General features: G+C 30.6%; 1 protein-coding gene across 6 annotated transcripts in view; it reads left to right on the top strand.

Moving 5' to 3' along the window:
- The window catches only part of IFT46 (intraflagellar transport 46), a 32,052-nt gene that overhangs the window by 981 nt on the left and 14,316 nt on the right, over nucleotides 1-16,755 (top strand). For 3 of the 6 annotated variants that reach the window (XM_043053149.3, XM_043053152.3, XM_043053160.3), the window contains 6 exons: nucleotides 3,326-3,396; nucleotides 4,760-4,953; nucleotides 6,447-6,704; nucleotides 8,099-8,173; nucleotides 8,252-8,345; nucleotides 9,609-9,743. In XM_043053149.3, coding sequence (XP_042909083.1) covers nucleotides 3,334-3,396; nucleotides 4,760-4,953; nucleotides 6,447-6,704; nucleotides 8,099-8,173; nucleotides 8,252-8,345; nucleotides 9,609-9,743 — 819 coding nt within the window. In that variant the 5' untranslated portion in view covers nucleotides 3,326-3,333. The remainder of the gene's footprint in view (nucleotides 1-3,325; nucleotides 3,397-4,759; nucleotides 4,954-6,446; nucleotides 6,705-8,098; nucleotides 8,174-8,251; nucleotides 8,346-9,608; nucleotides 9,744-16,755) is intronic. The other 3 variants (XM_021144364.4, XM_071180749.2, XM_087159476.1) reach the window with 1 other exon arrangement.

The raw sequence follows: 16,755 nt of genomic DNA, 5'->3' as shown, positions 1-16,755 counted from the left end.
AGTACTTGGCAACTTTTAGCTGTAATATTTTTCTTGGTAAGTTGAAATAGATTCTGTTGTAAAAACTGGCAACAATTTTCTCATAGGTACTAAAATGGAAATCTTTTTGAAGTATGAACAGTTAATTTTATGAAAATAATGATGATGAAAAGTAAATCATTTAATATATATAATATATATATATATATATTTTACTTTGTTGCTAACATACTTTTCTCCCCTAATGCTTGAGATTGTTATTAAATTATTAAAACAGGGAATTTTCACAGTTTAATAAAGATTGATTTTGTTTTTTATTTGTAAAATCAGAGGTTCCAGGGTTTTCTGGCTTTGACCCTATTCTTTCAAAATTAGCCAATGCATTTTAAATTAACCTTTCATTTTAATTTAATTCCCCTATGAGTGTGTACTAAAATATTTTTTAATAACTCTTCATCTATAAGTGACATTTTAAAGTTATTATTTTTATTTTGTGGAGAAACTTGTTGGTAGGAAAAAAATTTCCTGATTCCTTATTTTTATGAATTATAAAAACAGTATATTTTTATTATTAAACTAGCCGCCTAAGGCGGCCAGCTGTCCGCCACGCTAAAGGTTTTCACAAATAAAGTTTTTTAAAACATAGCAGGAAATCTGAAGATTAGTGGACAATTAAAGTGTTCCTCTCCTGCAATTTTATCTCAAATTCCTATTTTATATATTATATAGCTACAACGCTTAAGAAAAAAAAAACTAAAATGCTAAATACATGAAAAGAACACGAAAACGAATTAATTTTTTATGGTATCAATTTCTATTTCTATATCGCTACAAAAATTATCGTCTTCGCTTATGAAAAAGAATAGAGCGTGGAAAGAAGAAGAAAAACTTATTATAACAATTATGAACATCAACAAATATATCAACGCGAAGCGTTCTATTTACGTATCGAATATGTTGCCACATTTTTAATACAAAAGTTAAACTTTTCTCCACTTAGATAAAAGTAAACTAATGCGAACCTTACAATTCAATTATTAATTCCTTCGTATATTATTGGTTTAAGTTGTCGAGAATTAATATTTCAATTGTAAGGTTCGCATTAGCATACATTTATAAGAGTGGAGAAAAGTATATGCACTTTTTAATAGTTTTTTGAATATGGTTCTTTGAAGATGAAAAAGCATAGATTTTCTTACAAAATGACTGATAACTAAAAAACTAATCCAAATTTTTGAAAAAGAAAAAAAAAACTTCTTCATTATGTCAAAACACAATTATGTGCCGAGTTTAGTGCCTGGGCGAGGCTTCTGGGGCGATATATTGTGATTACAGACAGACAGACACACACACAGCCGCGTTTATTATTATGTATAGATGTATAGATTATTAATTATAAAGTGTCTAGAGTACAGTTTGAGTATTTTTAATTTTGAAATTTGGTCTTTAATAATAATGTGTTTTTTTGTTTTTAACAAAAAGTAAGAAGTACGAAGTTTATTGAAATTTTAGTTGTAGCTAAAAAGTTATAATTAAATTGACTTTTTCTTGAATCTAAACAGACTACAATTTATCGAAAGAACATGATTAAAGTAGTTTTCATGAAGAGAATTAACAACTTTTCTTTTCTTGTGAATATTCTTTTATAAACTGAAAATAAATGCGGAAGTATCTATGTCATTTAACTTAGTGGGCATCACAACCATCCAGTGATTCAGTTTGTAGACATTGAAATACACAGTTTAAGTTGTTTTCTAAAATTCACATCCCCCCCCCCAATTTTTTTTTTTAAACTTTTAAATATTTACTAAAAGATTTAAAAAAAAATTATAGCTTGTTTTTAATATAACTAAATTTAAATGTGATAAAGAAACATGAAAATTTTCTCCAGTTGTATAAAATAATATTGATGGTGACTTTTTAATTATTATTATATTTTTAACGGCAGGCACTGAACTTATCATTCTTTGCTATGGAAGGTGCCGGAAGTGTGACTCATTTTACGTTGCTCGGTGAGCACCTTGTGATCAATGCCACAGAGGCGAGCAACATTACCCATGCCTCACTGTAATAGGCCATAAGGTCTCCCACATGCACACATCACACAACGGAGGACATGCAGAGAAAAACATCCATGCCCTGAGTGGGATTCAAACTCACAGTCATTGGCTTCATAGTCGAAAACACTAACCGCTTTGCCACCTGGCCAGCAGATTTTTAATTATTGAGGGGGACAAATACTCACCATTCTCCATGATAAAGGTCTGGTTTCTTAGGACAAGCGCCTTATCTGGGCGTCAGCGGGACGTCAACGTCACGCCGACGCCAACAAAATACTGGTTTGTTAGCTCAAGGCCTGGTTTCTTAGAACTAGCGCCTTATCTGGGCGTCAGCGGAAAGTTGACGTAGATCTGACGCCAAAAAAATACTTTTTTGTTAGCTCAGCGTGAGCAGTGGGTCCAACGCAGACATTATCTCTCATTGCGCATGCGTTAATAACGTAAACAAATATTTATTTTGAATTTGTATTGGTTTTGTTATTGTCGACCAGTGTTTTAGAGAACAAATAATGACTTTGTCCAAGAAAAAACACATTATAGCTAAGCTAAATGAAGAGTGCTATGTTTAATGTCAAAATCAAAATCTTGGCTGATTTCAGTGTGCAACAGGATGTTGTCCGCCATTGCTTCTGTGGTTAACGTCACGTTGTAATCCAACTGCAGTTGAGTTGGACGGTAATTGTAGTTCAAGATGAGCGTTCGATGACGTATACTATCAAACTCACAAATGGACCAATCAGAGGTTAGCGCTAATTTCCAGCTGACGGCGTCCTGTCCTAAGAAACCAGGCCTTAAGAAGGTCCACATTTAAACTCCTTCTTAAAAGTAATATTGCCATTTTTTAGCTTTAAATTGATATTTCCTTACTGAAAATGATTTCTGTAAACAAATAGACACAGGGGTCAACACATGTTTAGAAAATTAGGCGAAACTATGGATTAAAATTTTTTAAAAATAAACTTCACTCATTACATTACGTTCTTTATTCAATAGAATTTAGTTGTGATTATTAAATTCAAATCATTCCTTTTTTTTAAAGAAAGGTATCTTCCTTACTATTTATAATAGAAATAAGGCCTATGTGTAACGATATAACTTTGGTAAAATTTTTACTTTGATTTTAATTATGTAGTTCAAAATGTGTATGTTTTAAGATTTTAGTTGGTGTTCACAATTTCTATTATATAACAGAGAAGGAATATCACATATTTACTATAAAATATAATTATTAAACATTTTGATGTTTTTTTCTTTCTTTTAATAAATAAATATTTGTATATATTTAGATTAAAGAATGGAAGAAGAGGAAGGGAAACAGTTAGAAGAGAATGAAAATGAACCAGAACCTGATAATAAGGTTGGTTGCCAAGATTTTCTATAATTCTTGTATAAAATAAAGTTCCTCTCTTCATACATGTTTTTTTTAGACAGCTTTCTTTCGATTATAAAAAATTGTTAAAACACTTTTTTCTTGAATTTTTTTGAATATCTGGTAGTTTAAAATAGGATAAATTTCTCCCCACATTGTGTGAGCTCATCTCATTACCTCTTATCCACATAATGGTTATGTTCACTTTTCTTCACCAAAAGACATGAAATAAATGTTTCTGAGGCAGATGGTCTTCCATTTATTCTTATGCAGGCTACACACTGAGGAGGCAAGCAGTAAGAATGAGGCATATTGCTATTCTCTCACATGTCTTTTACTTACCGCTTGCCTTCTCAGTGAGTCTTAAGTTTTTAATGTCCTATTAGCGTTAAAAAATGTTTTATTAACATAGTCTTAGTTGATGCTTCTGTTTATATTTTGGGGACTTGACCGTTCACTCTTTCATACTTAAGATAATGATACCCTAGTACACACCAGATCAATAAAAACAAATTTATAAGGTCTTAGCTGCTGTTGCATTTTCCTAAAATAATGATATTTATAAAATTGTAAGTTATTTATATATTTTTTTACAATTTATTTTCTTTGCATTTATTATTTTCTATTTCTTATAGATTTATATTTTTATAATTTTTTTACTATCAAAGTATGTAATTTATTGGTCAAAATCATTAAAGTTTCTCTAGTTCCCAAAAATATAATAGTTTAAATAATCTTACGACTTTAAAAAACTGTTAAAATTGCTTTTTTGTTGTTGTTGGAAATAAACTACTTCTATTAAAAATTGTTCAAATTAGTTTTGGAATTCTAATTTTAAAGTTTTTAGCTTAAATTTTGTGTTGTTTAGCAAGGAAATTCTTATGACTTTTAAATCAAATGTTATACAAAGTTTTATATTGTACTTGCATACAAACATATTGAAGTATAAGTATTGCATGTAAAATTTTTAAGGTATTTGTCTTTACTGTAACATTTGGGAGATTTCACACTTTTTTGTTACTTTCCTTGTGCTTTCGTACACAAGATTTGAAGTAACTGCTCGTGTACACTTGAAGTGCACTTTCATCACATCTGGTTAAATGCACATGTGCCTGTGGGAAAAAATTTAATTTATGTGTATAAAAGTAAGAGATTTTGGCAAGACTTCATAAACTAAAAACTTTAACATTTTGGAATATCATTGAAGTCTCAGATTTTAGTTTATTTGTAATTTCTCATAAACCCCTTCCTTATGCTTTTTTTTCCAACTACTATTTTCTCTCGAAAAATGTTTATTTTTTTTCTTACAGTTTAAAATAGTAATCTTAACATATGTTTACATAATTTTAAGTTGTCACCTATGTCTGGTATTCCTCGACCTCTCTCCCATTCAATGCCAAGACCACCTTCTCGCCCTGCTCCCTCAGCTAGAGTTCGAGCATTGGGGAAAGAAGAATTAGAAGATGTAGATCAAAATTCAGAAGAAGAAGATGATGAGGAAGACGATGAAGAAGATGATGAAGATCAAGGCATCCAAATTGAAGGGTATTCTTTTTTTTACATTCTACATTTAAAGAAAAAATGGAAGAAAATATTTTCATTACAATATACTAATTCCTGTTTTTTTTTTTTTTTTTTGCTGGTTTACACACAGTGTTGACGTAGAGTAGTAATAGGTGTATCTTTGGCTCAAATTTGAATTCGTGTCACTTAAGGAGTGTCTCACAAAGTCATTGCATGATCATTGTCAGATTAATTCATTTCATAAATTAAAAATTTATAGCAGTTAAGAGTTAAACACTGTTCATGCAGTGTGTTTATTGATAGTTCTTTGTTAACAATAAAAAAATCTGCTATTATTTTGCTGTTGGCGTATTCCGGGTAGTCAAATGGAGTAAGCAGCAAAAGTTTTTCTATTCAACTTTTATTAGGAGCTAAAAATTGCTAAATTAGACAAATATCAGTTGATATTTGGTGTAGGTTCTGATCTTACAAAATTTAATTTTTCATTTTTATGTAATGATCTTATTGTGCAAATTAATGTTTTATCTAATTTTATTGTCTGTATTTTTTAGCAAAAGATATTTATATATTATGAATCAGGGCTCTGATAATTATTATAATTATCAGGGCTTTAGAACAGATAAATAACCATAATATTTTAAAAGTTGTTTAACTTTTTTGAAAATTCCCAATTTTCCAACATTTTTCTATCTAGATGAAAATTAATGCCTTATTCTCAGTTTCTGAAGATTTTTATGAATTCAAGTAATGCTGCATTGGAGTAAGTTTTGAAATAGTAAAAAATTAGACCACAAACGCCTTTCATTTTCACAAAACTGTTGTTTTTCTCCATTTCTCCATAATGACGTTTTGTGCCATTTTTAAAATAAGAAGCCCAGGCTTTAGATTGGCTAAACGTGACCTAACAGTCATGAGTAACAGTTGCAAACTCACAGTACTGATAAAAATAGCTTATCATTTGTAAATAAGCATAATTTCATATTGCAATGGAGCCTTCAAAAAACTACCATAAGAAATCCATTAGGTGTTATTTTCTCTATAAAATGCATTAGAATTTCGTGACTTTTTTGCAAATTTTTTAATTAAACTGTTTATTTAAGGTCCATCTGAGATATATTTAGCCTAATAACAAAAGGATATAATTATGCACATTTGTACAAATTTGTAACAATATAAAGTTGGCAAAAGCTTGAATGCAGTCACTTTTACTTTTATTCAAATTCTTGTTTTCTTTTTCTTTTTAAGTTTGTGTTGCTATGTTTATTTGAAGTGCACATATATTATTCTATGGCACGTCTTTTCTTTAATTTAAAAATAGCTCTGTGCTTTGATAAATTTTATTATTTTTTTGTCACAAAATGTTTATTATTTGTGCATGTTCATTATTTGCATGTTTTTTTAATTTTATTTATGCATGCTTTTATTAATATATTTACAATTTATATTTTACTGCACTTCTTTTTTTTTTACTTTTGCATGCTATCATCTCTTCCTTTGGATGCATATTTAAATAGGCCACTCATGCATGTGCCTCGTCTTAGACGAGAAAAAGTTCGCTGGGGTCGAGAATCACCCATACATTGGGCTGTAGGCAGAGAAAGACTTTTACCAAGAAGAATTGATGGCCGTAGTAGTTCAGATAGTTCTGCAAGTGATAGCTTGTCTCTATCTAACTCTAGTTATCACTATGAAAATATTAGTGAGGAAATTCTAACCAAAGCACAGGAACATAGAGACATATGCTATTCTGAGTTACCTTATAGTGCTAAAAGGTATAGGTCTTAAATCTATTTCATTCAAATTTTTTAAGAGTTTCTTACCTTACTATATTTCCTAAGGATTAAATCATTTTTTAAACTATATTCTTCCTAGTGCTAATCATCTATTAATATAAAGTTGCTGAGTAAGTGCATACTATCTTTAAATCTAAACAATGTCTTGTATTTAATCTTGCAACTTCCTTTGCTACCTAAGCATGTTAGGCATCTTCTCTATGTTTTTTTTATGCTGATTCAAATGAGAACCATGGTTCAAATGTCTGGACAGTTTAAAGATTTTAATGCGTAAAAAATATGTTTGACTATTTGCTATCTAACTTTGCTATTTGGTCAAGTAATTTTTTTATCCTTAAGTGATTAAGATCAAAATAAGTATACAAAACTAATAGTCTGATAGTTCAAAAGTTGTATGGATTTTTTTTTGTATAAAAAGTACTATTTCTGAATTGTACTTTTGATGAATGAAATCTTAATAATTTCTAAACTAAAGAGTGTTCCAAAATTTACGCAAGATTTGAATTAAATAGAAAACACAGTTATTTCAATTATAATTTTAACTGAAGCATAAGTACATAGAATAGGGTTGTGTATGGAATAGCTCACCAGGCTAATGACCTCCATGGCTTTGCTGACTCATGCACACTCTTTAGTTGAAATTTTCTATGACCATTTTGTATAAATGTGTCTAAATTTCATTTATGCAGCCTTAAATATACTCCTTCATGGGTAGTTGTGGGCTTATTAATATACACCTTTGACTTCAAATAACCCCATGGAAATACTAGGGCACCAATTCTGATCACCAGAACATTAGAGTATACGATGAAGAGATGTCACATGGATTGTTTCATAGGCTTTCATCAATGAAAACACATTTTTTTAAAACTATAGTGCTGCATTTTACAAACCCTTAACCATAAGTTGCCTGTTTTCTTTTTACGGTTGCTATTTGCCAACACAGAATAATAATTTTTTTTTATTTAATCAGTATGTTGCTTAAATTTTGGAACACCCTTTATATATGGTATTGGCTCATATTTGACTTTTGCATAAAAATGCATAGAAAACAGTGCCACATTTTTTGAATACCAGTAAAGTTTCCTTTTAACAACCTGAAGAGGGTATTTTACAGTTAATTGCAGGGTAGAATTCTTTTTGAATGACAATTTTTCAGTTATATTTACTGTACTAATGGTGTTATTAGATTTAAAGCTTTATTTGATATATTTTCTGAAACATTGAAAACAGTTTATTTAAGCAATTAGTATTTTTTTAAAAATATATTTAAAAATATTTAGTAATTTAGAATGTTAATTGCATACTTGAATAAATTCAAAATTGACTATTAATTGACTATTGACATTTAACTATAATATTATATGATTTAGAGCTTATGATCCTGCTGATTTTGAACATCTACAAGTTTCTGCTGAAATGAAAGAATTATTTCAGTACATCACAAGGTATTATATTCAAGCCTTTTAAGGTCACAAAAGTTTAAAATTCTATGTCTTCTTATTATTTCTGAAAAAAATTTACAGGTATACACCTCAAAATATTGATCTTGATACTAAGCTGCGACCATTCATTCCTGAGTTTATTCCTGCAGTTGGTGATATTGATGCTTTTATTAAGGTAATTGTTCGATAATTTGTGTATAATTTTATATGCAGTTATTGTTTTGCTTTAAGTGTATTAAATTTGCTTGATAAAATTATCAATATCTTTATTAAATCTTACTCTTAGAACAATTGTCAAAGATAGGTATTACTCTTTTGATGCAATGATTTTCAGAATTGTAATTTTAATAGTTTGATGTATAATTTTTTTATCATTTAGTTCTGTTACGAGTCAAATGGATGGAGATAGTGGGGGAAATTCTAAATATGTTTTTAATCATCTTCATTGAATTAACTGTTATTGGATATTTACGCTATTTGGTGGTGTTTTTCAAAACATGTAAAATACAAGGCTGTGATGTTTTCAGAATTTAAAATATAAAGCGTGTGTCAGTTTAGATTCTCTATTCATTTTTTTCTGACAAAATTTTGCAATCAACACTTTTTGAAAAGTAGTTTAACATCATACATTTTGCTGTTTTTAGAATTTTTAGGAAATATCTTTGTTTTTGTGTAATTTATGTTGTGGCTATTTCCTGCATTATCCAAATTGTAAATTTAAATTTAATTATAATTGCAGTATACAATCATAGTAAATTTTAATAAATGTAAAAGCAGGCAAATGTACAATGTAAAATGGTCTATCCATTTGAGAAAAAATTCTTGGATGTTCCAAAAGTTATCATGTGCTATTTATCTTTATATTTTAAAAAGATTCTTAATTTTTGATTTTTTTTAAAAAAGATTATTTTTCTGTCAATATCTATCCTTAAAAGTAAAGTTAAGCTGGTGACTTTACTGGGAGAAAAATCAGTGTTAATGTTTTCTTATGTTTTTCTAACACAGCAGATTGTTTTTTTTTCTTTTAAAACTACCTTTGTCTTTAAAAACGATAATCTTAACGAATTGCATTTTTTCAAGCATGTATTAATTACAGTAATTTTCATTTTATATTCACAAAATCAACATAAAGGTTTATTTTTGTAAGTATTATTGCATGAAAATAGTTATCAAGTTGCGTTTATTATTTTAAATGCTTTTTGGCTATTGTTATTCAAGTCTTTCACTGTTCAACAAATTGATAGTTCAACTTTTTGAAATAATTTTAGTTTACGTGCTAAATCATTTAATCAGTCACCTATCTTTTACTTCATCTTTTCTGTTTTTTAGTGTTAATCAATTTGAGCAGTGAAATGACTCACATGAAAATAATATATTTTGCAATTATAGTTTACAGCTGCTGCAATATGATACTAAATATAAAAAAATATAATTTTAGGTTCCCAGACCTGATAATGTTGCTGATAAGTTAGGATTGATTGCTTTGGATGAGCCATGTGCTAAACAATCTGATCCCACAGTACTAGATTTGCAACTTCGAGCTATTTCCAAAGAAACTACTTTCAAATCTGTGGTAAGTATATAATTTTTTTCTTCAATATTTTCTTTTCTTTGTTTTTAATTCTAAAAACCTGGAAATCAAACAAGATACTGGCATAAATATGTAATTGTTAGTATATGGTATAGTCATGAACGTTGTTGTAAGATCATATTTTTGTTTTGCCATTAGAGAATTAGATATCATAAGTTTTAAGTTATAGATGCTTAATACATCTTAGATAAAAATCAAATATAAAAATTGCACCAAATTGAATATAAATTAAAAAAATATTTTTTTTTGTGCCTTTTATATATATATATATATAAAGTTTTTTCTGCCCTTTTATGAAGAATTACACAATATAATTTTAAATTTTTTATTGTTTCTCATAAATGATTTGGTTTGAAGTAATTTGGTGTAGTTTAATTAATTTGACCTGACATTATAATTCATTTCCACATAATGCATGGAAATTTTATTTTAAAACTTGTAAGAACCTCTTTGTTGAAAATATTATTTTCATATTATATACTTAGTTTTAGTATCAAATGTGTTAAAAGTTTAATTTTACAAAATAATAATTTTTTTGCTTTCAATCTCTTGATGTTATTTACGAAACTTTTTTAAAAGCTAGTTTAAACCTTTTAACTTTGGTTTGCTTTTAATTCTTCTATTGTTGAACTTTCATTTGTACTTACTTTTACAGGGGTCATATTTGCCTTGATATTCCTGATAAAAATTTTGTCCTTATTTGTCCTGATTTTCGAGTGTGTTTGCAGATCATTTCATTTTATACTACAAATGTGGATTTTAAAATGATTGATCTGGAGAATTGAATAATTTATGTTTCCTCCAACAGCTTTTTATTTTAATTGATAATGTTATTGATGTCTGCAAAATTCGATAGTTCAAACTTAGGGATTGTTCACTTATTATATATATATATATGATTAAGGCATATAGTTTTACTTGTAGGATTTACTGTTTTAAACTTTTGTGAATTCTGACATTTTATGAAAAATAAACTCAATTAACAAGTTTACATTTTCAAATTAAGGTGATGAGTTTAAGGATTTTGCATTTATTTATTATTTACAGCAAATTCAGTAAGATTTTTTTATGGTGGAGTTTCTTAATTAATGATTTATTTTTATCATCCAATTTTGAAAATGATCAATTCAAATCTACAATGCAGTAATAACATCATTGAATTTCTAATTGGTAAATCAAGGAATAATCCGCTAAATTATTTTTATTCAAAAATGATCAGAAGCATATTTGTGTTTTTTTCTGATATTATTTTATTTTTATTTCATATTTCATAACTGTCGTTAAACAGCAGACCCAATTTAGGGTTTACAACTACTAATGTTCAAATCTGTGGCCTTGTAATTTTTGACTCAATCCAGAAAACAAGGAAACTCCTGGATGTACCGTTACCCCTTTGGCTGTGATCTCAAAATTTAAATTTAGTAACGGTTACCCAGGTTATTTAGTAGACAAATATCTAATGAATTACAGAAAACTTTCAACATTTAAAACTCATTTTTATTGCACCTCTAAATCTTCAAAAAACATAATTTCACACATTTCCAAATGCCAACATGGGAATAAACATTTATACATTAATTAAAACAAAAATGCAACCTTAAAACACTCAAGCATAACCTTCAACTTCTACAGTTCAAAAAAAGACATTTAAAAAATAAGAACTGCATTTAACATTTCTAAAAACACAGACTTGGTTTATAATATCTATAAATTACACTTAAATACTGATTGTTCTCCTACACAAAAAAAACACAACATAACAGTTCAGAATTTTCGGTAAATGATTCCTCTAAAATGTTAACGAAATAAAATTTAAAGTTTTATAAGTACCCTACGGAATTTACTGCTTTCACTCTGGAACCGCCCACCGGAAAGGTAGATGAACTCATGGACAAACTCCTTGGCTAGGATCTCGAAATTTCTCCAGCTATTTTAATTTCAAGCGACTTAGGCATGTAGAAGGGGGACACCGGACGTCCAGCATAGATTCCTTCGGACTTGGCCCATCGTCTCAAAGATATCGGCTTTTGGCTAATCCCGGTAGTCCTTCCCGCTAGAGACTTCAGTTTAGCTTTCCCTAAGGTTACGATCCACCATCTCCGAGATACTGTCACGAACCACTCCTTCAGCGGACAAACTCCGTATCCCCAGGATACTGCTCTGATTAACTGCTTACTACTGGTACTGCAACTGCTACTCGCCACATTCATCGCTTCTCTTTTATCCTCCCGTCAACAAGGCGAAAGAATCTAGACTGACCTGTTTACCACGTCCAGAGTCATCCCGCATCCGGCGGACGTCAGAACCAAAAAAAAAAGATCCCTGAGAAAAACCGTCATGAATCCACTAATACCCTATACAAGTTATAATACCATCTTCAATAAATATTAATAAATTTAGTTACATAGATTTTACCCAAAAAAATCCCTTTTTAAAAGACTAATTCAAAATTTCTAAAGAAAATATCATTATGATTGAATTTAAACTTTACCGTAGTGGTGCCATCTACACACAAATAATCTATCTTTAAAAGTATTACAAAAAAAAAAACTTATAATAAATTTCAATTTATTACAATACCATCGCCTCACCGAAAAAAAATTAAAATACTTTTAATTTTTTGAAACACTATAGCACTATGTTAAAATGACCTGGAACACTATCAAGAAATCAAGAAAACTAAATTACTGGTTTCACACAAAAAATTCCGTTTTTTCCTTTTCTCTAAGCTGTTCATAAATAATTCCTATTTAAAGTTCAAAATCTCTAAAAGCACCACGCGGCTTTAAACCTACTTTTAGATCTTTATCACTAAAATCAAATCTGACCCTAACAATGTGCACCTTGCAAGGAAACAGAAAAGAGGAATCAAATATGCTCCAAAGTAGTTTAAACTACACTTAGCTTTAAAAAACATTATAACTCAGATTTACACTTAGCAATACCTTTTCCAGCGGCCCATAGGGGGTCAGGAAAAGATTGTACAGCAACGTTATCAATCTTCAGCTTTCAAATTTTAAACATCTAAAGATTCATAATCTGCATTTTCAAAATAACATAAAAAAAAATGGGACAAACCCAGTTTTGACTGATTACATACATCATTACAATTGCCGGTGGAGACCTACACTTCACACTTATGTACATAAACGGACCGTGGTCCACCTGAAAACAAAAAACAGTCTCCGCCGACCTACTACATTCCGGCTTATGTAACCAAAATATGCACCGCCAGATATAAACTCCTCCTCCATATTTGGAGAACATTTGACATTCCACCCCAAAACATTTATAACCCAGTTTATAACAAGAAAAATTTAGTTGCACCCCCCTCTTACAAATTCTAATTTCTTATGACCCGTCCATTTACTCGTTGTCTTAGGTTATAACGAGGTTGCGGAAAAGGCACGAATTTACCTGTCTCATACAGTAGATTTTCTGGAGCAGGTGTTTCTACTCTTTCCCTATCTATACTGCCACTGATTTGGTCACCGAACCCACTATCTCTGGATCGCAAAATTTCCAATCTTTGCTCCGCCTTTGCCACATTCTCCACATGAACAACCCTAGTATAGCCAAAATTTTTTGTATGTTGGATTTTCAAAGTGACCGGAGATAAGACTTCAACCACCCTGAAAGGGCCCTCATTAAATTTAGCAAATTTCTTGCACTGGTTTTTCTTTAACACAGGATTGAACCAGTATACTTCATCCCCTGTTTGGAAATTATATTGTTTGACGTTTTTGTCTCTACGAGCTTTTCTATTTTCTGCAGAATATTCTAGATTTTCCCTCGCTGATGCATAAGTACTATGCAATTTACCAAGTAAATCTTTGGCAAAGTCCTCAGCACCCGCATAAGAGAAAGGTTTATGATTCCTGAGAAATTCCAGAGGTAAAGTTAATTCCCTACCATACGTTAATAGTGCCGGAGTAAAGTTAGTTGACTCCTGAATCGCTGTTCGGTATGCTAGTAAGGCAAATGGTATTTGCGTATCCCAGTCATCATGTGTAGAATTAACTATATGACATAAAAAATTTGCGATTGTCTTATGCTTAATTTCTATAGCACCATTACTCTGGGGGCGATAAGGGAGAACATTAATTTTATCTATTCCCAAAGATTTATAAATTATTTTCATACCCTCACTTATCAGATTAGATCCTCTGTCTGTGATTAAAGTTTTTGGAGAGCCAAAACGAGATATAAAATTTAAAAGTACTATGGCAATATCCTTACTGCTGACCGAGGAAACCGGGACAGCTTCTAACCACTTTGTAAAATGGTCAACAATTGTGACCAAATACCTATTTCCATCCTGAGTTAAAGGGAGCGGTCCTACTACATCACATGCTATTTTCTCAAAAGGACCATATGGAGGTGGCACTTTCTGCAAAGGGGCTAATCGCTTGGGTTGATGAGCCTTTCTTTGTAAACAGCTATTACACGACTTAATGAAGTTCACAATATGGGAAGACATTTTGGGCCAAAAATAAATTTTCTTTATCTTTCTTAAAGTCTTACTAATCCCAGGATGGCAAACCAAAGGAGAATTATGATACAAGTTTAAGACGTCTTTCACTAAACTTCGTGGAATAACAATTTTTTCACTCTCAGCAATTTGGCTTTTCTTACACCTTAATAATTTGTCTTTAATAAAAAAATGAAAGTTAGATGGCACTGGTTCATTTTTGCCCAAAGCCTCAACAATTTCTTTGCAAAAAGGATCTTTTTCCTGCTCTTCAATTAATTTTGTCAAGGAACAAAGTGATTCATTACAATCCACTTCATTAAATAAAATTTTGTTACTGATAGTTTCTGCTTCGTTAACATTTCTACTTAGAAAGTCTGCAATATTATTAATCTTTCCCGGAATATATTTTACCTCAAACTGGAATTGTGACAAAGATATGTCTGGATTGTGAGACTGGAATTGTGACAATAGACCACCGCGCAATTCTACAAAAAGAATCCTTCAACTTCAAGGTATTAGCTATAGGGGAATGATCAGTGTAAATAAAAAATTTCCTTCCTAGCAAATAGTGTCTAAAGTAATTAGTAAAATAAACTATTGCCAAGGTTTCACGTTCGGTCACCGAATACCTGGTCTCTGGTGGCTTCAGTTTTCTACTTCCAAAAGCTATAGGGTGAGGAAAACCCTCATCATCCAGCTGAGCTAACACTGATCCGATAGCATGATTACTGGCATCAGTATATAAGTGAAAAGATTTTGACATGTTGGGTAAAACTAAGACAGGTTCAGAAATCAAGAATTTTTTTAAACTCACAAACTCCGTTTCCGCCTGGTTGTCCCATTCATATTTGCCACTTTTAGTTAAGGCTGTCAGCCGAAGTGATTTTTGACCAATATTCGGAATAAACTTTCTATAGTACCCGATACATCCTAAAAATGACTGAACATCTGTTTTGTTTCTTGGTGTTTTAAAATTTTTAATAACCTCTATATTTTTCTGGTCTGGATAAACCTTACCATCCTGAATAACAAACCCTAAATAATTAATTCTATTAGTAAGGAATGAGCATTTACTTGGTTTTAATTTTAACTTATTTTTTAATAATCTTTCAAATACCAATTTAAGTTTGGGAAAGTGATCCTCAACACTGTTGCTGGCAATAACAATATCATCAATATAAATGCCAATATTCAAAGGTTCGAGACCCGATAATACCACGTTCATTAATCTTTGGAAGGAATTGGCACTGGTTCGCAGACCAAAAGGTGTGCGTGTAAATTGATACAGTCCTTTATGGGTTGCAATAGCTAACTTATGTCTATCCTCCGGTGAAACAATTTCTTGGAAAAAACCCGAAGTCAGATCTAACGTACTGAAAACTCTTCCTCCTGCTAAATTATCAATAGCCTCATTAATGTTGGGTATAGGGTAGGAATCAGGAACAACCTTAGCATTCAAGGCTCTGAAATCTGTGACCAGGCGATAATCTCCGGTCGCTTTTTTTACCAATAGAATAGGGGAACTGTAAGCTGACACGGAGGGTTCCAGTATTCCCGCTTCCAATAGAATATTTATCTGCGAGTCCATTTCCTCACGTAAATTGTATGGTACCCTATAAGCTCTACGCTTTACCGGCACATTATCAATTAGGGGAACCCTGTGTAGTACGGTATCACAACCCGGTAGATCTTTAACTGAGGCCGCGAACACATTCTTGTTTTCCTTTAAAAATTTTATTAACCTATCTTTAGTACTATTATCTAGATGGTCTAACTTAAAAGTTTGATCAAATTCAAGATCGGCCTCATCACACTCACCGAAATTTTCATGAGCTTCGATACTAAAATTAGGTAGATTGCTATCACTTGATGAAATTACCTTTTCCAGTTTAACTAATTTAGTATTTTTACTTAAATTTATGTCATTTCCTGTGGGATTTAACACTAAAACTGGAATACTATGATTACTCTTAAATTTGTTAACTGACCTTGCCACACAGTATTCCCTGTCGTTAAAAATAGGTTCCACCAAACACAATTCAGAATTAAAATATTTCCTAACGTTTACATTTACTATCGATTCAGAAAAAGGTGCAAGGGTATACTTTTTATTTAAATAACCGTAAATATCTTCTTTCCAAGTTTGTTCAATTACGTTTATCACCTTTCCCTCTTCACAACATAACCAAGGTATTATTTGTTCACCTATTTGAATTTTATTAGCTTGATAATCAATTAAGCACCTGTGTTTGTGAAGGAAATTACTTCCCAAAAGCATAGAAAAATTCTTAGATAATCTAGAAGGTAATACATAAAAATCACATTTACACTTGTACGAGCCAACTTGAATATCAATTTGAACTTTATGCTGTAAAGCAATCCTACTGTCCGCCACAGATGAAACACACATATTGCAATTTTGACGCTTAATGTTAGAAGGTAGGAAAGATTCCTCAATTAAATTAAGAGCTGCTCCTGTATCAACCAGAGATAAGACTTTTAAATTCTGAAAAGTCACAC

The sequence above is a fragment of the Parasteatoda tepidariorum genome, chromosome 3 (genome assembly GCF_982258835.1).
Source record: "Parasteatoda tepidariorum strain Cologne lab strain chromosome 3, Ptep-v5.0, whole genome shotgun sequence".
Classification (NCBI taxonomy): domain Eukaryota; kingdom Metazoa; phylum Arthropoda; class Arachnida; order Araneae; family Theridiidae; genus Parasteatoda; species Parasteatoda tepidariorum.
This window is presented reverse-complemented; position numbering and strand designations above follow the sequence as displayed.